This window comes from Notamacropus eugenii, chromosome 6 (genome assembly GCF_028372415.1).
Source record: "Notamacropus eugenii isolate mMacEug1 chromosome 6, mMacEug1.pri_v2, whole genome shotgun sequence".
In the NCBI taxonomy this organism is placed as follows: domain Eukaryota; kingdom Metazoa; phylum Chordata; class Mammalia; order Diprotodontia; family Macropodidae; genus Notamacropus; species Notamacropus eugenii.
The window spans coordinates 75173129-75196572 of NC_092877.1; the positions used below are offsets into that span (position 1 = coordinate 75173129).

Below are 23444 nucleotides of genomic sequence, written 5' to 3' on the forward strand. Positions count from 1 at the left end.
TAAAGAGTTGCACCTGCTAGAAATCTAAATAAAGGTTCAATAAGGATGTAGATACATTCAAGGATAAGAAATACATTAAAAAATTAGCTATGTTTTATAGGGACATCCTTAATCATTTGAAATTATAGGGGAATATGAAAGTTTAATATTATAGGGAGTATACTATCATAAAATGTACCTTCATTTCAATCTGGGACATATATGCACAAAAGTATAACAAGAACAACTAAACTTCAATGGCAGGTATTTATTAACTTTCACTATAATAATGACTGCAGAGTATATATGGAACACTACAACAAATTTTAATTTTTAGAAATGATTATGATCTATCTTTGTAGTGTGCTAGGACTTTAGGCATGCTCACATACTTCCCAATCAATTCATTTGTTTTAATAAGTATATTCAAACGCAGATGTGAGTAACTGAAAGGTTTCCAAATATGAGTGCTTTTGTAATAACCAGTGTAATTAAAACAATTTAAAATCTACATGTTGGTATTTATTTGGATAACAAAACCTCCTCTTCAAATATTTTCTATTATTCCAAAAGAACAAGTAATATTGTAAGAACTTTGAAACATCACCTTCTGAAATGTCTAATTTACTAGCAGCATGTAGAAAGCCGTGTACATTCGTCATCTGAGAATCAGCCAGACTAAGGAGAAATGCGCTTACAGCAGAAGCCTGGACAATAGATGATGCATCCTCTATTTTCAGCAAATATTAATAAACTAATTAAAATTAATAAATAAAACTAATTATTGACTTCTGAGTCATGTGAGCAATAAGATGGCAGACATTTCTTCTGATCCCTATAACCTCTCAAATCTCTTCAAAACACAAACTGTGCACTAAAGATAAAGCAACTTTGTTGTCTCCATAGTCTAGGTCAAGATAATCAGAATCCAAAAGGTTAAAAAATATAACAAAAACCATGAACTGATGTTCACTGACCCCAGCCTCATTCAGCATCTTCCATCTCCCATGCCACTGGCAGCAAGGCTGCACCAGCAGACCTAAGGACCCAACACCTCCACATCCTGGTTCCCTACTCCCCACTTTTCCAGCACCATGGAGACCCTGGCTCCAGACAGTGGAAGTTTACTCAGGCAACAACAGATGAGTCATTTGTTAAAGGGGATAACTGTGGGAGAGGTAGGAGGAAGAAAATTAGGATAACTATGATGATGGGAGAAACAGAAGATACAAAGAAAAACTTTGAAGATACATTAAAAATTTAATTATTAAAATCAAAAAACTAATTATTAAATGGCTACAGTGGATAGCAATTACAAATTTACTATAATTTAACAAACTTTCTTAAGAATATAATACTTAATCAGAGCTTCATAACCCTGATGTAGATGCCTGACTTCTAAACTAGGAATAATGCAAATCTTGTATACATTTATCAAAGTGCTTAGAGTACTGGCCTAGGAGCCAGGAGACCTAGGTTTTAGTCTTGGTTCTGTGACGATACCTATGTGATCTAAAGCAAGTCAGAATTATCCTACACTTGCAGGTCCTCATCTATAAAATCCTCAAGGTCTGGTCCAATTCTGAACTTACTATAAAATTAGAATGGCTTTTTAAAAGAGGAGGAAAATATGCCTACATTATTTGGAATGGTAACTTTTATAACATGATGATTTATCAATATATTGCCTCTACCATACTTAGTTTAAAGGATTAAGTCACAGATACTTCATAATTTATAGGGCAGCCAGGTGGCACAGGGGATAGAGCATTGGGCTTGGAGTCAAGACGACCCGAGTACAAATCGGTACTCAGACATTTGCTAGTTATGTGGCCCTGGGTAAGTCACTTAACTCTGCCTCAGCCTCCTCATCTACAAAATATGCTGGAGAAGGAAATGGCAAACCACTCTAGTACCTTTGGCAAGAAAACCCCAAATGAAGTCATGAAGAGTCAGACGTGACTGAACAACAAAAACTTTATAATCGACAAATGAAGTTTTGACTGCAAAGAGAACTCTCATTTTTATTAATATAAGAGAAAAATAATGTGCATAATCCCCAAACATTTCAAGTTATCTTTGCAATGATTTTCTCTCTTCCAAACAACCTTGACTTCCTAATTATGTTTCCTTAAAGGCCTAATTCAGTGGCCATCTCTCACACGAAACTTTTCCTTAAGACCACAAATGGAAAGGATTTCTTGCTCTTCACATCTCTCACCATATTCTGCCCATATGTACTTCTCCTTTCCTTTTAAAATGTCTTTCTTGTATCAGTTGTTTGGGTACATAACATTTACTCTGTTACGCTGTGAGATAATTAGAATTAGTCTTTAATTGTTATATAATTATAATGAGAATGTTCTTTGCACATAGCAAAGGAATTCTTGATGAAAACACAAGTAAGCCTTCTGTCGATGATCCTTTACTACAGACTACAACTTTGCAGTCATACAACTGAGGACTAAAACGCATTTAGAAAAACGGTCCTGATGTTCATTGATTACAAAAAAAAAGAAAAGAAAAAAAACCATCTGATTTGGTAGAGGAGAACTCAGCTCTATAAAGGCTCTCCTCTGACAAAGTGTCTCACACACACCTGTTAATATGCAATACAGAAACACAGATGACTCTGTGTTTGGGATTTCTCTGACCGCCAACAAGGCACAGAAGAGAGACACAAAAGTTCAGCAACAGTGTCTTTCCGTGCCATGGAAGACCTCCTACATAGAGTCTGAATAAAATGGCTCCCCATATGTTGAATATCCACAGACACCCTGTGTTCCAATGACACATGTTTATTGTATGAAGTCCCTTAATACTAGAGGATATTTTTAATGAGATGCACAAGTCTTAATAAAGAGATTGGCTCAACAATTCATACATAAAGAAAAAATCAAGTACATGAAGAATATATACTGTCCATTATGATAACCAGCAGAAGGGGAAGCCTTCTGATTGTGCATAAACACTACAATATAAACAATGAGCTGGACCCATAGCTAACCAGAAGGAAGAGAGAATCTAAGCTCCCTGAGGAGGGGAGCTGTTTGGTTTTGGTTTTTGTAGTTGCAGCGCCTTGGCACATAAAAGGCATTGAGTAAGCACCTGTTGAACTGAATTCAAGTCTAAGTTCCCCTCTCTCTTTCTCTCTCTCTCTTTCTCTCTCTCTCTCTCTCTCTCTCTCTCTCTCTCTCTCTCTCTCTCTCTCTCTCTCTCAAAGGACATATAGGACAGCATCTTGTGCTTACTAAGTAAGCACTTAAGAAATGTGTGCTTAAATTAGAAAAAAAAAATTCAATGAAATGTACAAAGTGATGATTCCCAGACCTTTCCAGGACTAATTTCTTTCCACACCTCCACACCTACAGTTTCACATCTCTAACTACATACTGAACAACTAGAATTGTAGGTATTGTCAACATCCTAAACTAAACATATGCAAAACTGAATTCATTATCTTGCCCTCAAGTCTCCCCTCCTAATTTTCTTATTATATCAAGAGCACCATGATTCTCCCAGTCAACCAGGTTCCCAACCTAGCTGTCATACGTAATTGCTCACTCTTTCTCATCTTCATATCCAATCAGTTGCCAAATACTGTCAATTCTACCCTTGCAGCATATGTTACATAAACCCCACTCTCTTCTCTGACACTACCAATACCCTGGCTTAGGCCCTCATCACCTTAAGCCTAGGTTATTTTAACAACCAGCTGTTTGGTCTCCCTGAGACAAGTCTCTCTCCACTTCAATCCTTCTTCAACTCAGCTGTCAGATGATACTCCTAAAGTTCAGGTCAGACCATGTTCCCCCATCACCACACATATGCAATAAACTCTAATGGCTCCCTAGTCCCCTCCAGGATCAAATATATTTTTTTGGTTTGGTTTTCAATGTTCTTCTTCTACCCTTTCAGTTTTCTTATAGTCTATTCACCACCACCCAGTCATCCTACTTACTCCACAATCTAGTAACACTGGCCTCCTCATTGTTTTTCACACAAGATGCTCGACTTCCCAATTTCATTCATTTTTACTGGCTATCCTCCAAGCCTGAAATTCTCTCCTTTCTTATCTCCATCTCTGCCATTCCCCAGCTTCCTTCAAGTCTTAGGTGAACTTCCACCTTCTTGAAGAAGACTTTCCTGAGCCAACTTAGTGGTAGTGCCTCCCCAATCATTCTGTATGTGGATTGTTTACACAGAATATTGTCCTCTCCATTAGACTGGGAACTCTTTGAGAGCAGGAATTTTTTTTTCTGGCCTCTCTTTGTATCCCCATCACTTAGCCCTGGACCTGGCACATAGCAGACACTTAACAAATCCTTGGTAACTGACCAAAAAAAGCCAGATGTGAATTTAAATCTGTTAGAGACAGGTAAAAAGTAAATAATAAAGTTACATATAATCAAGAGCTAACTATCAAAATAAGTAAATAGTCTTCAAAATATAAAAACACAAACTATCAAAAGACATGTTAAAACTTCTGTTTCATTCATGCCCAGAATAATTTCCAAATATATTCGCATTTTTTTTTATTTTGAAAGCAAATATTACTAATTCAATTCACTTCATTCTAAAATTTAAAAATTTAAGAATTTGATTGCAAGGTTGCTTTAAAAATATATTAAAAAAAAACTTGAAGGCTTAGAAATTCTGTACTATCCCACTACCCTCAAGATTATTTTTAAATTCAAAGTCCTATGGTATTTAACATTCAAAAATCATTGAATAAATGGCAATAATCAGTGACTTTTTGAAGAAGAAAAACTATTGGAGGATGCTAACCAACAGTAGCAATATCGTAATAATGATAAACTGTAAAAGACTTAGCCACTCCGATCAAGACAATGATCTAAGACAAAGGACACAAGATGAATAATGATGTCCGCATCCAGAGAGAGAACTAACTCTGACTGCAAAAGGAAACATATTTTTTTAATTTACTTTACATTTCTTGCTTTCGATTTGTTTTTTGGCCACATGGCTAATATGGAAATGCATTTTGTATGACTTCACTTGCATAAGTGATATATTGCTTGCCTTTGCAACAGATGATGGAGGGGTAGGATAAGAGGGAGGGAGAGAATGTGGAACATTAACTTTTTATAATGATCATTAAAAAATAAATAAATATATATTTTTTAAAATGGAAAGCCAGAGTGTTCGTAAGGAAGTTAATTAGACTAAGCGGAACAACATTTCTCTATTTTTTCCTTGCCACAATAAAACATGCTTTATTTTCTGAAAATATTTGCCCTACTGTATAAGAAATAGGAGCTGGATCTATGATTTGCAGTGGTATAACTCACGGAGGGGAAACTTCTTCTACTAATGTAAGACAGCCTATTCTCTGCCACGTAAAGTCACAGAGAGATGCCTAGCGCATTGCAAGGTGAAGATGCTTGGCCAGGATCACATACTGCCCTGTATATACTTCAATATCTTCCCTAATTCAACAAACTGTATCACTTTTACTTCCACTGTTTTTTCATTTGGCCCTTTATTTTATTCCTGCCTAATCTCTGAAATGACAAAAGCACATTTTATGTGCATACCCTTTGACCCAGCTATATCGCTTCTGGGACTGTATCCCAAAGAGATCACAGAAATGGGAAAGGGTTCCACATGTACAAAAATATCTATAGCAGCTCCCTATATCCAAAAATATCTATAGCAGGCCAAAAACTGGAAATCAAGGGGATACCCATCAATTGGGGAATGTCTGAACAAATTTTGGTATATGAATGTAATGGTATACTATTGTGCTGTAAGAAACAATGAACAGGAAGACTTCAAAGAGGCCTGGAAAGACTTATAAGAGCTGATGCTGAGTGAACATTCTCCCAGGAGCAGAACCAGAAGAACTTTGTACACAGCAACAGGGAATTTTTCTGGTAGGCTTAGTACTTCATTGGACTCTTGAGGTAAAATGCCTTCCATATCCAGAGAAAGAACTAAGGAAGTAGATCACAAAATGAAACAGACCATTTTCTTTTGTATCATGTTTTGTTTTGTTTTATGGTTTCTCTCATTCATTTTAATTCTTCTATGCAACATGACTAAGATGAAAATGTATTTAATAGGAATGCATGTGTAGAACCTATATAAGACTGTATGCCATATCTCAGGGAAGGACTGGGGAGGGAAGGGAGGAAAAAAAAATCTAAGGTATATGGAAGTGATTGTAGAACACTGAAAACAAATAATATAATAAAAAATTTAAAAAGCACATTTTAATACTCTTAATTGATCTATAAAGCAAAGTATAAATGTTTATAAACTATAAATGTCTATAAACTATCAGGCATCATACCTTTAGCGCCAGACTTGAAAATGTATTAGAAACATTGCACTTAAAGCTCAGTTGCTTATCTAGATGTCCATCTGGATCTCTTCTTCCATAATCAGTTAGTCCAGTTCGATCAGATGTTGCCACTTTCTGGAACACGGTGCATGTCATTCCAGTGAAGCTGGTAGCCTTGATGACATAAGCTTCCAGAGCAATATTTGGTGAATACTTCAAATTCAACAAATATTAGTTACATAAGGTTAATGTCATTGAAAAAATAAAATCTGGCATATATAAAACACACTGAATTGCATTATATTTTAATAAAATATACTAGATATTTAGATAGAATAAAAAACTGGTAGGTGAACATTCCAATTCAATACATGTTGGCTGAATAATCACACTGTAAGATATAGACTCAGGCAAATTAAGATGAATTCTTTCCTGATCCCTCCATCAAAAATTACCTCGCATTTATTTGTCAGTATCCATGCTGCTTCTTGACACAGGTAAGGTCCTTGGTGGCAGGGGCTTTTTCACCTTTTCTTTCTATCCCTGTATTTCACACAGTACCTTGCACCTACTAGGGCTTAATAATTACTTGCTAAATCACGGAATAAGATACCTATTGCTGTGTCTCTGAAGTCTCTTTCAGTGCTGGATCTGAAAAGTGGTTTAATCTAACTTTTCACACCTAATGCAGAATCTCTACAGAAAGAAAGGAAGCAATTATTTTGCCTCAGTATTTTACTGAATAAGACATAAGTAATAATCCCACTCCAAAACCATTTCCATGCTAGCTGGTGGGGAGACACTGGATTAAGTAGTGGAAGTAAATGAACAAATCAGATATAGATAAATAACCAAGATGGTAGTTGCCCATCCAAGGTTTTGAAGATGCTTAATAGTGAAAATGTAAGCTTTGGGCTGCAAAATGTACACCTGTCAATACAACTACCATCATGACCTCTTTTTATAAGACCCACCCCAGATAAGGTTATAAAAATGACAGCCTAGGAGATCTTCCACATTTGGCATAAAGGCATAAGCTGTATCTGTGATTTTACTGATATAAGGAACTCCCATCAATGCAAATCAGCAACTGTTCTGTATCATAGAGTTGCCTAAGATATTGAGAAAATACATAACTCATGCCCAGGAATAAACACAGCGTACTTGTCAGCGGTCTGACTGAACCCTGCTCTTTAGCCACTACATCATGTGGCCTTCCTCAACAAGAAGGATTCACTGAGCATTAATTTTGTATAAAGCACTGTACAAAGTGTTGGAGGTAATAGAAATTTATACAAAACGGGATTCCTCTTTTCAAAGAGCTGATATATTGTGAGATTTCACATACAAATGTGTGAAATGAGGCAGTACAGTGCCCTAAATCATACAAACTAAGTTTAACAGAATTACTGGAGAAGAAGGGATCACTTGTATCTATAGTGATGAGGGAAGACATCATGGGAGATATATTTATGAATTAGTTCTTGAAGAATAAGCAGAATTTTGATGGGTATTCTAGGCAGAGAAAGTAATGGAGAAAAGGCATAAGAGCCTAGGAAGCATGATTCAGGAATAGCAAGTAGTCCAGATTTATCATATCAAAGAAATCATATGAGAGGCTGGTGGAGATAAAGATAGTAACCGTTATATGATAGGAGTCAGATTGTGGAAAGACTTAAAAGCTAAACTAAGAAATATGAATTTAATTTAAGATGAGTTCAAGAGAAGGTTACAGATAAGGAAACTGAGGCCCAGAAAGACTATATGAAATGCCCACAGACATAGAGCTAGTTAGCAGCAGAGCCCAGATTAGACCTAAGAATTACTAAATTCTTAATCACTGTTCAGCCTCACAAAGTTGTGTGATATAACATAAAAATGGTAAAATACTTCTGGTTTTGTAGAAAAGTATCAAATGAGCTTCAGTATAGTCAAGTATAAAACACTGAAGAAAAACAAACTAAACAAGGCTTAGAAGATAATATAACAATTTATGATTCAAAAAAATATAGAAATCTTTGAATATTGCTTTGTGTTAATATTCCAATGTATTATAGGGATTTGAAAAAATGCTGACCATTATCAGAAATGAGACTGAAAAAAATTTTTAAAAACTACCCTTGTGAAGCAAGAAGATGTATCCAAACCTATAATATAAGTAATTCAAGTAATTCTACTCAGTCAACCTCAAGAAATCTGTAATTTCATTAGAGTTCTATAAAAAAGACAGTTTTAAAATAATAAGATTCCCATAGATTCTAAGAGTGCTACATGAGACCCAACTAAAAAGATTTTGGTCAGGAAAATCCTAAGCTCAAGAGATATTAAATTTAGAGATACACAAAAATAAAATAAGTATTTGTTAACCAAATCCAAAATTAGAGAATAGAAGCAAACAAGAAAATATGAAAAGGGTAAATAAAGGACAAAGAAAAAGGAATATTAGTTTATATAATGGCTATTATAACTATGAAACCCCAGGATAAACTACAAGCCAAAATCACAGATTGGTTGAAGAAACATTTCAGTAAACATCACATCACAGATAGTAGAACCGTAATGCCCTCTTGCATATGTGAGGAACAGCTGAGGGAATGGGATGCACAACAGATCAGAAACCGTTTGAACTTTACGGCCTAGAAAGTTTTCACGCCTTTCCACAAACCAAACCTTTAATCTAGATGCAGAATACTGGGATGGTTAGAATAGTGGTTTGATTTAATATGGCAATGTCATGTCAATGTTAATGTTTTTAATTAAGTTTAAGAAAAACACTTGAAATAGATTAAGATACAGAATCACACAAATCAAAAATAGATGCTTTTGCCGTTAATCATATTATTCCAATGCAAAACAGACAAAAAAATCTCTTCTCAAAAATTCAAAATTGGGAAAATAAAGTCTATTCACACAAGAGTGGCAACTGAAAAATTATCATTTTAGGCTTACAATTTAACTTAATAAATGTTGATATAACATCTATACTTACAGTTGAATACACATGGGCTCCATTTGCCAATCTGTATGCAGCAATTCGTTGTAAGCACTGAACGATTCTAGTGCAAGCTTTTCCTTCTCTCTGTGCAAGCCACAAAACACGCTCATCAGCCAGCATGATGTTGCTTGCAATATCCACCATCACATCACCAAGCTAGAAAGTAAAGAAAAAAGATCAAATCAGTGAAGATATTACTGGATTCGTTTAGAAGAAATGGACTCAAAAGATGTTGTAGTTTCTAAAGTTAGCTACAAAAAATCCAAAGCTCTTTTTTTCTATGTATGAATACTATAACAAAGTTATAAGTTACTCACACAGTGGAAGAAAAGTTGTTTTAAAAACGCAAACTGTTACTGTTAATTTTTATGCCACTTGAAAAAAATGGTTTCTCCTCTGTATATGTAGTCAGTGCTATGGAAAAGGATAGATGGGAGAAAGGAGTAACTTTTTTAGACTGTCTATAAACTTACTTAAACTTAAAATTACTAGGTGTTGTTTGTCCTTTGTTTTCAAAGAAGACCAATGACATCACAATGTTGGGGTAAAACAGTGGATAATGGGTGATGTCTTGAATTGTGCATGAACTGGATTTAAATGAGGTACAATTGTGCAAAATTATCAGCCTCACTCTCTCTTTCAGAGTCCCCTGACAAGACAAAGGTCAAGATGACTGGCCAGGACTCAGTGGATGACCTTGGCATCTTCAATGTTTGACCAAACTCTAAGCACTCCACACAGCGCCTGATTCAGTCACTTTCACGGCCACTGGAACAAATTTTCTCATCTGCCCATGAGAAGCATGAGAAATCCTCACATGCTTGGGGTAAACATCCCCCTAATTCACTGATGAATTTTAAGGCCTATCAGTTGCCCTCAACCTGGTTTAGTCCATCTGCAAACATGACCTTACCAGGGTGTGGCCACTGTGCAGCTATACCTTCTTGGAACCACAGGTGAAGAACAGGCTGACAAGTGGACACCAAGCCTAGATGAGCAGCCTTAAAAAGGGCTCAGCAGCCCCTCAATACCAGAGGTGCTAGTCTTCCCTGAAAGCCTTGTGCATTAAATGTGATAAGTACTTTGAGCGGAACTGAATTCTCAATCATATAAAAATTTATATTCTCACTAAAAATGAATTCAGAGGACAAAAGGAAGTTAATTTCATCTTGTAGAAATAAAGCAAGTTCAAAGGCTCTCATGAGAGAGTAAAGAAGAGAGCAATATTGTTATAAACATATATCGAAAGGCAACATGGAATGTCATTTTATGAGGCATGTGACCTCATACTAAAGTGCTCGTAAAGAATATTTGTAAAAAAAAAGGACCATCATGAAGATGTAGTTTATGTGACAACATCTATCACTGAAGATGAGAAGGAAGATAAATTATATCAAGAACTTGACAAGGCTCTCCAGATAAAAGTAATATACGTTCTAACATTCATGACCTCAATGCAAATCTTAGAGGAGGCTAGTGAAAAATAATGGGGAAAAATAGTGGAAAATATGACTCTAAAGAAAAGAGTTTGTACACTACTACTATTCAAAGACTGGTTATCTATATATGAGTCTTCTGAATCATATATGATGGTCATTAATGATCAATGACCATCAAATAATTAAAGCAAAACTCAAAATCAGTACCAAATGAGAAGAATGAAAAAAAAAGCTAAGAAACATAATTTGATCCACCCTAATCTATTTAAATAAATTATTAATGATGAAAAAAATAGTGGATGGAGACGAAAGTAGACAAAGACAAACTATTACCATTTCCTAATGAATTTGAACAGGCAGATCAGTCACAATAAAGAAGAAACCAGAAGAGCTTAGAAATTGTCTTAATCAGGAAAAACTTGCAAAAAAATTATTTCCCACTGGACCAATGTCTTAGATTTCCTGATCTCCATAAACTCATCATTCTGTAAAGATAAAATTAACTTTGTAATTCTCACTTCCTCAAATCACTTCCTATCCCTCCTTCTAGACTTCATCATGCTTTCTTAGCGACTTTCTTTGCATCCTCAGCACTTAACACAATGCCTGGCACATGGTCAATGCTTAATAAACATTAACCAACTCTGATTTTCAAGGAGCTAAGGGTAACAGAGGTTTAGAATATAAACTCATTTATAAAACTTATAGAAGGAGTCTATGAGTCTTATTACCTTAGAAAATCCATCTAGAAGCAATTCAGGGAAAAAAACCTCAGTAAGAAAGGAAGGGAAGAAATCTTAGTATGAGGCCCAATTAATCCAGATTATCTCAGGAGCATTTATAGGCAAAAGTAGGAGAAGGTCAACATAAATAATGGAAAAGGTTTGTCCTGCTTGTAACAAAGTATTTTCTCCATCAATCACAGTGGTGCCACAATTTTGGTGTCTATTATCCTTGACATACTACTTCAGAAAATAGAAATGGCACTGGGGAAAAAACAATGGGAAAACATAAACTAGACTATGTATATAAAGAAAAGCACTGGACTGAAGATGACACAATTTTGAGTTCAGGGAGGAATCAACCACCAAGATATTTAAAAGAGGGAGAGGTAACAAATACTTAGAAGGAAAAAAACAAAACAAAACATGAGTATATCCACCACCAAAAGAGAAAAAGTGATCAAAATACCGCAAAAAAAAATAACGGCCAGCCCTAAGAAACCTCTATAAACACAGTGTATGTTAAGGACATCATGACTGAAATTAAAAGACGAGAGCAGGGAGGTTTTCACAAATGATTTCTGTAATAAATGTGTATGTGTGTACATATGTACATATATGTGTATGTATGTAAATGTATACTGTAGAGCAAAACTGAGCTTTAAAGATCTCCATGCCTCCTATGTATATGAACTTTGTTGCCAAGAGCATTTGCCATAGTCATAAAGAATATACATGGTCCATGGAACAGGAATTTAGGGAACAGTAGTGTCACCTAGAAGAAAAGACTACTTGATTTGGATTCAGAGGACATAGGTTTGAATCTCACCACTGCAACTTATTATCTACATGACTTTGGGCAAGTCACTTCACCTCTTGGACCTCAAGGAATAATCATTTAGAAAGGGTCTATTATGTGTCAGACACTTTTTACAAATATCTCATTTGATCCTTACAACACTGGGAGGTAAGTACTAACATTAAACCCATTTTAGAGTTGAGGAAACTGAGGCAGAAAGAAGTTGTGATTTGACCCAAGTTAGAAATCCAGTAGATGTCTCCGGCAGGATGTGAATTCAAGCCTTACTGACTAAGATAGATCAGCACCATTCACTGAGCCACCTAGCTGCCTTGATAACCTCTAAGTTCCCTTCCAAGTCTGTAATCCTTTTATCCTTTAGAGTTTGAGATTCTCTCTATTTTTTGGGGGGGAAGGGGAGGAAAGGAGTGGTACATGCCATTGAGCTGATGCCATCAAGCTCTGGAATAATGCAGACCATCAGTAAAATCCTGAATCACAGAAAACACTCCAGCCTAAGGAGTGAGAGACAGAGAGAAACAAGTGGATGAACTACGCCCACACAGTTAGATGGACAGGTAGTTTAAATGTTCCATAAGCACATCTTGCAGAGATGGTCAGTGTCCTGGGTCTAGAACTGAACAGGAGGAGGACAGAAGGCTAGAGTGCAACTGAAAAACAACCCAGTGCATGTAATTATTGCAAGCTTCTCACTGAAACAAAGGTCTGCTTTTAAAATACCAATATAATTCTGGTAACACTAAATGGCTTTAAATCATAAAACACCAAAGTCTGAGAAGAATTAATAGTCACTCAAAGGGCAATGGAGAGCGAAATGGTGGGGCTGGACGGGCTGCCATAAAACCAATGAAAAAATATGAGGGTGAAGCACCAGTAAGGAGATAAGGCCATTACTGATAAAGAAAAAGAAAGAAAAAAAAGTATTTCAAAGATTCTACCCAGTTCTGGTCTTTTTATTTAAATCAGTCATGGCCTTATTTCCTTATTAGTGCTTCACTCACGTATTTTTTTTAGTATTTTAAAGATTCTACCCAGTTCTGGTCTAACACAAGATAAAAGAGAAACCCAGAAAAGCTAATATATCTGACCAACCGTAAGGTACAAAAGCATGATGACCTGTTTATATGATAATGGAGGGCAAGAGATAAATACGCCCTTCAGAATCCCACTGTTTTTACAGGTCACAAAGAGAATTAACAAATAAAAGTATAGGGCCTCAGCAATGTTTTATTCTGTTGGACTGTTTTCAAGAGATAAAATAAGTAGGGGGGAACAGGAATACACTAAGAAACAAACAGATTATAGTCTATCGTAACTGGGAGATTGAGAAGAAGAGTAAAGAAATATGGAGAGAAAGTTGGGCACGTAGACACTAAGTGAATTTTTATCTGAATGAGAAAAAGAAAGGCTAAATACACAAATAAAAACATACGCTAAACTAGAAAGGAAACAGAGAGGAACAGGAAGAGGGTAGAGGGAGCTGATTAAGAAAGGAAGAAGAAAAGAAGGTAACGGTCAAAAGTAAAATAAACTTCAACTTTGGTAGATGGATCATCAACTAGTGATTAAAAGGAGAGAAAAAAATATATAAAAACCACTGAACAGTTCCAGAGCTCACTGGAACAGAAGAGGAGCAGAAGAATGGGAAAAGACCACTTCAATTACAGACTGCTAGTGATGACCAGATTCTGCATTTTTTACCATCTTTTTCTTCTTTGCAAACCCCACAGTGGTCTATTCAGGACCCTCTTCTTTTCCCCTTCTACACTGATCTTATCAGCTTCCATGGATTTAGCTACCATCTATGCTGACGATACTCAAATCTACTTTTCTAACCCAAACCTCTTTGCTGACTTGCAGTCTTCCATCTCTAACTGCCTTTCAGACACTTTGAACTGGATTCTGGTAGATGTCTTAAACACCACGTGTTCAAAACAGACCTCATTATCCTTCCTTCTGTACTTTCCTCCCTTCCAAAATTCCCTATCACTATTGAGAGCATGACCATCCTCCTAATCACCCAAGCCAGTTGTCATGCTCAACTCCTCATCTCTCTCCCTATATCCAATCTGTTGCCAAGGCCTATGGGTTTCACCTTTGCAACATCTCTTGAATACATCCTCTTTGTACTCTGATATTTGTATCACCTTGGTGTGAGCCCTCATATCCTCACACTTTGCCTATTGCAAGAGCCTGCTGAGTAGTCTCTTTCCACTCTAGAACATCCCACATTCAGTTGCCAAAGTGATTTTCTTAAAGTGTAGATTTGACCATGTCACCTATTCCCTCTACTCAATAAATACCAGTGGCTTCCCATCATCTCCAAGACCAAATATAAAATCCTCTGGCATCAGAAGTCCATCATACACTATTCATCTACCCCCCAACTTTTACAGCCTTCTTACACCTTCTAGCTCTCCACCATTTACCTTTCAATCCAATGACACTGGCTTCTTTGAAGTCTAGGCGTTTTCTCTGGCTGTCTCCCATTCCTGGAATGCTCTCTCCTTTCCACCTACTAACTTCTTCACTTTCTTTAAGTCCCAGCTAAAATCCTACTGTCTACAGGAAGCCCTTCCCAATCCCTCTTAATTATGGTGCCTTCCTTTAGTTGATTTATTTCTCACTTATCCTGAATACTGCGTGTTTGTACAAATTAGTCTGTGCATTGTCTCCCCCGTTAGGTTGTAAGTTTCTCAAGGGCAAGTACTGTCTTTTGTCTTTCTTTATATTCCCAGCACTCAGCACAATGCCTGACACACAGTGGGTACTTGAAGAGAGGGGAAAATTTAAATATTGAGGAAAAATAAACAATTGACAATCACAAAATATACATGAAATTACTGGTAAATTGAGGTTAAGAGAAGAGAAAGTTAAATCCAGTAATAAACAAAATGTCCCAAAACACTTAAGTGTAATTTTAAGTTTTAAAAAGCTTAAAACTACATTGATACATTTGAGAGATCTGTATAACTTACAAGAAACAAATGTGAAAACAAATATTCATGAACAGTTACAATGAGGTGTTAGAGCAAAATTTAACATGAGTTAGATGATTTTTTTCAAAGCAAGGAAGGCCATCATACTCTCAGACAAGGCAACAGTAAAGATGAACTTGATTAAAAGAGATTAAAAGAAGGAACCACAAACAATGAATATCAGTACTTGATATACATACAGGGCAGCTAGGTGGCACAGTGGATGGAGTGCCAGCCCTGGAGTCAGAAAAATTGATCTTCCTGAGCTCAAATTTGGTCTCAGACAATTAATAGCTGTGTGTCTCCGGGCAAGTTACTCAACCCTGTTTGCCTCAGTTCCTCATCTGTAAAATGAGATGGAGAAAGAAATGGCAGAACGCTCCAGTATCAAAATCCCAAACAGGGTCACAAAGAGCTGGCCATGACTGAAACAACTGAACAATAAAAATATATATATGCACCAAATAGTATTACAACTCAGAACTCAAGTAACAGTTAATCAAAGGGAAATATTATAGCAGCATTGTAAGAGTTGAGGATCTTACTGTCTCCCTTTTTATACCTTGGTAAATGGGAAGATGATACATTTCAAGAGTATTAATAATGATCTAAGAAATTTAACGATGTTACAAAATATTATCCTCAACAATTCCAGGTAATTTGGGCTAAATTCTGATTAATAACAAGATAAATAAGTACTAAAAATATTAGTTAGGAATAATCCAATTTGACATCCTTTTTCTTCATTTCCCTCATAAAAATCTTCACTCAGGCTAAATTTCACATTTCGCTTCAGCAATTTAGTTTTTCTCTTTATTGCTTGGGCAGAAATAGGCAAAACTGGCAAAGCTCTAAATTTCCAAAATCTAATCTAAGAAGAGTCACATGTGAATGCCTTTTCCTGGGGGCAAGAAAGCATCCTTCAACCCTTTGATCCAGCAATATCACTTCTAGGACTGTATTCCAAAGAGATCATAAAAATGGGAAAGGATCCCACATGTACAAAAATATCTATAGCAACTCTCTCTGTGGTAGCCAAGAACTGGAAATCGAGGGGACACCCATCAATTGGCTGAACAAGTTGTGGTATATGAATGTAAGGGAATACTGTTGTGCTATAAGAAATGATGTACAGGAAGACTTCAGAGAGGTCTGGAAGGACATATATGAACTGATGCTGACTGAAAGGAGCAGAACCAGGAGAACTTTGTACACAGCAACAACCACAGTGTGCAAGGAATTTTTCTGATAGACTTGGCCCATCACAGCAATGTAAGGATCTAAAAAATTCCCAATGGACTCTTGAGGCAAAATACCTTCCACATCCAGAGAAAGAACTATGGAACTGAATCGCAGAATGAAAGACTATTTCTTGTGTGTTAAGTTTTGTTTTGTTTTTCATGGTTGCTCTCATTCATTTTAATTCTTTTATGCAACATGGCTGAGGAAAATGTATTTAATAAGAACGTATGTGTACAACCTATATAAGATTGCATGTCATCTCGGGGAGGAAGGGGGGAAAGCAGAAGTAAGGAAGGGGGACAAAGGGAGAGAAAATCTAAGATGCATGGAAGTGATTGTAGAAAACTGAAAACAAATTAATTTTTAAAAAAGCATCCTTCACAATATTCTTGTTTTGCCCAATGCTCAGAAAGTCCAAGACACTCATATCCAACCAAGTAAAATGGGACTAAGAACACAACTACATTCAGATTACTCAGAGCACTGACTCAACTACCTAAAACATCCAGGAAATTAGGGTGCTAGGATTTTCATCACACTTGAAAGATATATGGAATGTGAAGAACTACAATTTAACAAATTAAACAAAACTATTAATTACTTATTGTGTGTAGGGAGTAGAATAGGTACAGAGAGAGATACAAAATTTAGACAGGATGCAGCCCGGGCCTTCACAGAGTTTACACCATGCTGCCTCTCATTAAACAATTGTTCATAGTGTATTCTTATACCAAAGCCTGTGGGGGAAAATCTGATGACAGCTTTATAGCTACTTTTTTTTTTTTATTTTTTAACACAGTTTGTAACAGATAAAGCAATTCAAACTTTTTGGTCAGGTGAAACTTCTTTTTAAAGCATTTACAATATGGACCACAAAAGAATTTTTTTTTTTAACATTAACCAACTGAGACACAGATAATATTTATGTTGCTAACTTCACAAGCTCTTAACCTAATTGTCTGCACAGTATTACTAAGAATTAAAGGACCCTAACTTAATGTTGTTGGTCTAAAGTCCTATGTCTAATAGCTTAATTTTAGACAACCTCGGATGTTCCTCTACCCATAATCTATAACTGAATAGATCTGGTACTGAGCTTACAAACCTTTTGACTATAGGAAATTGCCACCAATAGTAAGGACATTGCAGGGATACAATATCTCTCCAACTTCATGTCAACTCCAGGCAGGATTAGATTATCCACTTGCATTCAGTCAGGCTTAAAGTCTGCCAGGTGTCAGTGGGGAAATTGAGTTTTATAGCTACTTTTGATGAGAAAGTAAACTATTACGTAATTAAGGTAAAAGAAGTGAAATATATTATAAAATATGAGGAAAAAAGATCTTTGTTTTAAATGCCACTTTCAGGTTTTATCATATACTATGAAAATTTTTGTAGAGTAGGAAAAAATATTTTTACTAAATCATTTGTAATAGAGAACGTCAATGCAACATTGAAAGAACTATCATTATTGACAATTGGTCAGTGTTTTATTTGCAATGGGTTCATCTTACCTGATAATTATATTATTTTACATGTCAGAAAAAAAACTGAATGAAAGTCAAGATCTTGAAACAAAAATCTAAGCAATGGACATGTCCTTGACTAGGACAGACAAAACAATTTTCTCATATTTCTACTTATAAGACCTTAAAAGGGAAACATTATTAGGATATTCTGCAACATAGGGTGACTAGAAAATTCTGTGATTCCCTTTAAAAACAAAGTCCTTGAAAGCAAGCACTAGGTCCTGGTTTGTTTGTTTTTCTCTTCCACACAGAGCATAGTGTTTTGCACATGGTAGATACAAAGTCCTTCATAAAATATGTCTCTGATTCCTAACTATGGCATGGAGATGGCCCTAGATTCTAGAAGGCCATGCCTATAGCCTATAAACTTTCTAATGGCTATTTCTACCAAGCTAGAAAGATTTCAATTACCATCCCAGCAAAAGACTGTATCTACCTTCCAAGGACCAGGATCAGACTTAGTTTAGAAAGCTTAATTACAAATAAGCTAGTTCCTTGGCAATGAATTCTTTAGTGATGGCAAACTACATACGTAAAAAACAAAATGACCCTTGTTGGAACCATGCAGTTCTTGCTTCTGTGATGATGGTGGTAGAAAAGGGGGCAAAAGGAGCTAAGAATCAAATAGTTGTTTTTATTTGGTTTCTTCCCCCACCACCTACAAGTATTAATTCCTGTCGGCTCTCTAAATGTAAAAAGCTTTTCCAAAAGCCAAAATAGACGCAAACATACTACTGGAGTGAGTAAATACACTAATCAAAATATTGCTGTTATAAATGACATCACCAGATTTGCAGCTAAATGGACAGAGAGCTCACAGGTCATAATTGGAGAAGTTAAAAGAAAAAAGGACATGGCAGAGTTGGCTTTATTGTTTGGATAGAAGTCTGTGAGACCTTTGCTCATCTTATTGTGCAGTGCTCATGATAAATATTTACAAAATATCATGAAAATAACTGCAGGTCACTCATTATCAAGGGGATGGAGAGTTAAAGAAATTCTACAAAAGACTTGATAAGACCCTCTAGGTTCCTAAAGTGGGTGATCACTCCCCCTGAGGGGCACTGGAACAATCTAAGGGGGTGGGAGCCTCAGGAGCAAATTGGGGGACGGGGGGGAACGAATAAAAATAATGTGTCAGTGGAAGCATAAGGAAAGAAGAGAAGAAACTTTGAAAAACCACTTGTATGTTTCATCTGTTGTGTAACAGAGTAAAAGTAGTAATGATTCCATTATTTTCCAAATAAATACACAAAATGCAGGTTATAACCAATCACTGGGCAAGTTCACCAACAAGTCTTAACAAGAAAGTGTTGGCAGACAAGCATGTTGGGTGTGGTTGGGAAGTCCAGTATGCAATGCCAGGAATGTGGAATGCAATTATTTGTTTATAATATGGTACCATATGATTACATGACACAATATTGCATCATCAAAACATTAATGCAGGAAAAACACCCAAAAATTTACAATAAATTATCAAAGTTAAGATGTTTTTTAAAAAAAAACACCTTTTTTATGCCAGGCCTAGAGGCCTGAGGGCTACCCGAGTCTTCCCTTACCTCTATCGGAGGTCTTCGGCTGGCCAAACCAGATGCTCGTATGAGAGAAAGGACGTTCCAGAGTCGAACAAGGGTTGAGCTTTATTTCAGGGTCTAGTTACAAGTGCAGGGGAATTCTTCCTTAGGAGGGAGCGAAGAATCTCCCAAGGAGGCAAAGATCTTACAATAAGAGATTGGAAGTAGAAGTATAAGTGGGGAGAGAGGGGGAGGGGAGAGAGGAGAGAGGAAAAGCGGAGCCTTGTTGTCCTCACACGTGGCCCCTCCGCCCAAGAGCGCTTTCAGGCTTTCCTGATCCTACTTAAGCTCTCCAGCCGCATAGTTTGCATCTGAATACCGTGCTGTTAGATAACAATAGTGTGCCCAGATCCGGGACAATCTTGAGGGCGGGGAGAGCTCTCTCCCATCTCGTTTCTCACAGGAAGAGGCGGAAATACACGAGATAGCTCGGTTCACCTCGATTCCCAGTCGTTTCCTGGGGGCCTCGTGAGAACTCTAAGATTTAGAAGTTCCCACCTTTACCCGCCCGAGACTGTCCACATGGAATTGAGCTTCCATCCCCAGCATTTTTAAATTACGCAAATTTTAAAAACACCGTAACGCATAAAAAAAGAGATTTCCAGGGGTGCACTGAGTAATTCTTTTTAAAAAGGGGACAGTAGGCCAAGTAAGTTTGGGAACCTCTGCTCTAAATTAAACCAATATATAGTGTGTAGCTCAGTGACTTCAAGGGAAAGATAACTTATAATGTAAATTATGACATTTAGTTGGACAGACAACCAGCAGACCTCTTCAAACACTATCTTGGTCAAACAATAAATAATTAATGTTATATAGAGCTTTAAGTTCTGCAAAAACATTTCCACATATAACCTCATTAGAACTTCACACCATCCATATTGAGAAAGGTGCTGTTATCCTCACTTTAGAGATGAGGAACCTGAAACTCAGAGAGATCATGTGAATTGACAAGGACCACAGATATGATGTCCAAGAGGATTCAAGAAAGACCACATCTTGTTGGGTAGATTGCTTGTGAATTTGTGAGAGGACATGGGCAAGAGCCAGAAAGAATGGGCAGGGGGCGGAGCCAAGATGGCGGACTAGACAGACACACTTACGCAAAGTCCTCCCCACAGCCCATAAAATACCTGTAGGGAGGGACTCTCAACAAATTCTGGAGCAGCAGAAGTGGACAACAACAGAGTAGAGATTTCCAGCCCACGGTGACCTGAAAGGCCCACAGAAATGTCAGTTGCACTGGACGTGGAGCTGAGCACAGAGCCCAGCCCAACCTTGGCTAAGTGGTGCGGCACAGGGCAGCGCAGCACAGGGCAGCACGGCACGACAAGACTCTGGGAGAAGGACTCTTTGGGGGCAGAATCTCCAGTCGCAGTAGTGGGGCCTCAGATCCCTCGGCCCACAGGCACCAAAGATCAGTGACAGGGTTTAATCAACAGGCCAGGAAGGGAGAAAGGCTTTTCCATAGCTCCAGCAGCAGGCAGCAGTCACAGAGCCTGCACAGCAGTCTGTAGGGAAGCTCCATTGTTGGAGCATAAAAACCCCTGGGGGCATTGAAGAGCTGAGTGTTGCCTCCACTCTGGGTGGAGGCCCTGGCCTAGCTGGTCTTTGTCTCACACTGAATGGTGACCCTGCCCATTCAGCTTATCTGAAAATCAGCCTCCCGCACTGACTTGGGAAGTGGAGGCCAAGTGGCTGAGGAGAGGTATCTGCTAAGATTCTGGGCATAAAAGTCCCTCTCTGAGTCCAGACCAGTACACGCTTGATTGTGCCACCTTGGAGGAACTAAGACCTCACAGATTCCCAGAGTATACCCTACTCTTGACAAAGGACCCAAAAGTCAAGTAACTGGTTGGGAAAATGCCCAAAAAAGGGAAAAAAAAATAAAACTATAGAAGGCTACTTTCTTGGTGAACAGATATCTCCTCCCATCCTTTCAGATGAGGAAAAACAATGCTTACCATCAGGGAAAGACATAGAAGTCAAGGCTTCTGTATCCCAAACATTCAAAAGAAATATTCAATGAGCTCAGGCCATGGAAGAGCTCAAAAAGGATTTTGAAAATCAAGTTAGAGAGGTGGAAGAAAAACTGGGAAGAGAAATGAGAGAGATGCAAGAAAAGCATGAAAAGCAGGTCAACACCTTGATAAAGGAGACCCAAAAAAATGCTGAAGAAAATAATACCTTGAAAAATAGGCTAACTCAATTGGCAAAAGAGGTTCAAAAAGCCAATGAGGAGAAGAATGCTTTAAAAAGCAGAATAAGCCAAATGGAAAAGGAGATTCAAAAGCTCACTGAAGAAAATAGTTCTTTCAAAATTAGAATGCAACAGATGGAGGCTAATGGCTTTATGAGAAACCAAGAAATCACAAAACAAAACCAAAAGAATGAAAAAATGGAAGATAATGTGAAATATCTCATTGGAATAACAATTGACCTGGAAAATAGATCCAGGAGAGACAATTTAAAAATTATGGGACTACCTGAAAGCCATGATCAAAAGAAGAGCCTAGACATCATCTTTCATGAAATTATCAAGGAAAACTGCCCTGATATTCTAGAACCAGAGGGCAAAATAAATATTGAAAGAATCCACCGAGCCCCTCCTGAAAGAGATCCAAAAAGAGAAACTCCTAGGAACATTGTGGCCAAATTTCAGAGTTCCCAGGTCAAGGAGAAAATATTGCAAGCAGCTAGAAAGAAACAATTCAAGTATTGTGGAAATACAATCAGGATAACACAAGATCTAGCAGCTTCTACATTAAGGGATTGAAGGGTGTGGAATAGGATATTCCAGAAGTCAAAGGAACTAGGACTAAAACCAAGAATCACCTACCCAGCAAAATTGAGTATAATACTTGAAGGGAAAAAATGGTCTTTCAATGAAACAGAGGACTTTCAAGCATTCTTGATGAAAAGACCAGAGCTGAAAAGAAAATCTGACTTTCAAACACAAGAATGAAGAGAAGTATGAAAAGGTAAACAGCAAAGAGAAGTCATATAAAGGACTTACTAAAGTTGAACTGTTTACATTCCTACATGGAAAGACAATATTTGTAACTCTTGAAACTTTTCAGTATCTGTCAGGTCTAGAGGCCTAAGGGCTACCCCAAGTCTTTCCTTACCTGTCACAGGTCTTCGGCTGGCCAAACCGGATAAACGTAAGAGAGAAAAGACTTTCCAGAGTCGAACAAGGGTTAGGCTTTATTCAGGGTCTTGGTTACATGTGCAGGGTGAATTCTTCCTCAGGAGAGAAGAATCCTCTTCCAAAGGAGGCAAAGATCTTACAGTAAGAGAATGGAAGTGGGAGAGGGGAGAGGGGAGGGGGAAGAGGGGCCTTCTGTCCTCTAAGGGCCCCTCAGCGCTAAGAGCGCCTTCAGGCTTTCCTGACCCTACTTAAGCTCTCCTGCCGCATAGTTTGCACGTGAATACCGGGCGTGCTCTCAGCCTTTTGTTAAGTCAACAACAGGTGTGCTCAGGCCCCAGGCCAATCTCAAGGGTGGGATGCTCTCCCCAGCACTTATCCCACGGAGAAGAGGCGGAGACGTCGTCTCCTCAATTCCCAGCTGTTCCCTGGGGGGCCTCATGAGAACTCTGAGGTTAGAAGTCCTCACTTTCACCTGCCTGAGACTGTCCACATGGAACTGAGCTTACACCCCCAACAAGTATCTGAGTAGTTGGTAGGATTACACACACACATGCACACACAGCACAGAGTGAACTGAATAGGATGGGATCATATCTTTAAAAAAATGAAATTAAGCGGTGAGAGAGATATATTGGGAGGAGAAAGGGAGAAATCGAATGGGGTAAATTATCTCTTACAAAAGAGGCAAGCAAAAGACTTTTCAGT

General features: G+C 37.5%; 1 protein-coding gene across 2 annotated transcripts in view; it reads right to left on the reverse strand.

Moving 5' to 3' along the window:
* ADGRA3 (adhesion G protein-coupled receptor A3) overlaps positions 1–23444 on the reverse strand; it is a 152116-nt gene that overhangs the window by 28824 nt on the left and 99848 nt on the right. For both annotated transcript variants that reach the window (XM_072620367.1, XM_072620366.1), the window contains 2 exons: positions 9276–9437; positions 6296–6499 (listed from right to left, as the gene is read on the reverse strand). In XM_072620367.1, the coding sequence (XP_072476468.1) occupies positions 6296–6499; positions 9276–9437 (366 nt within the window). The remainder of the gene's footprint in view (positions 1–6295; positions 6500–9275; positions 9438–23444) is intronic.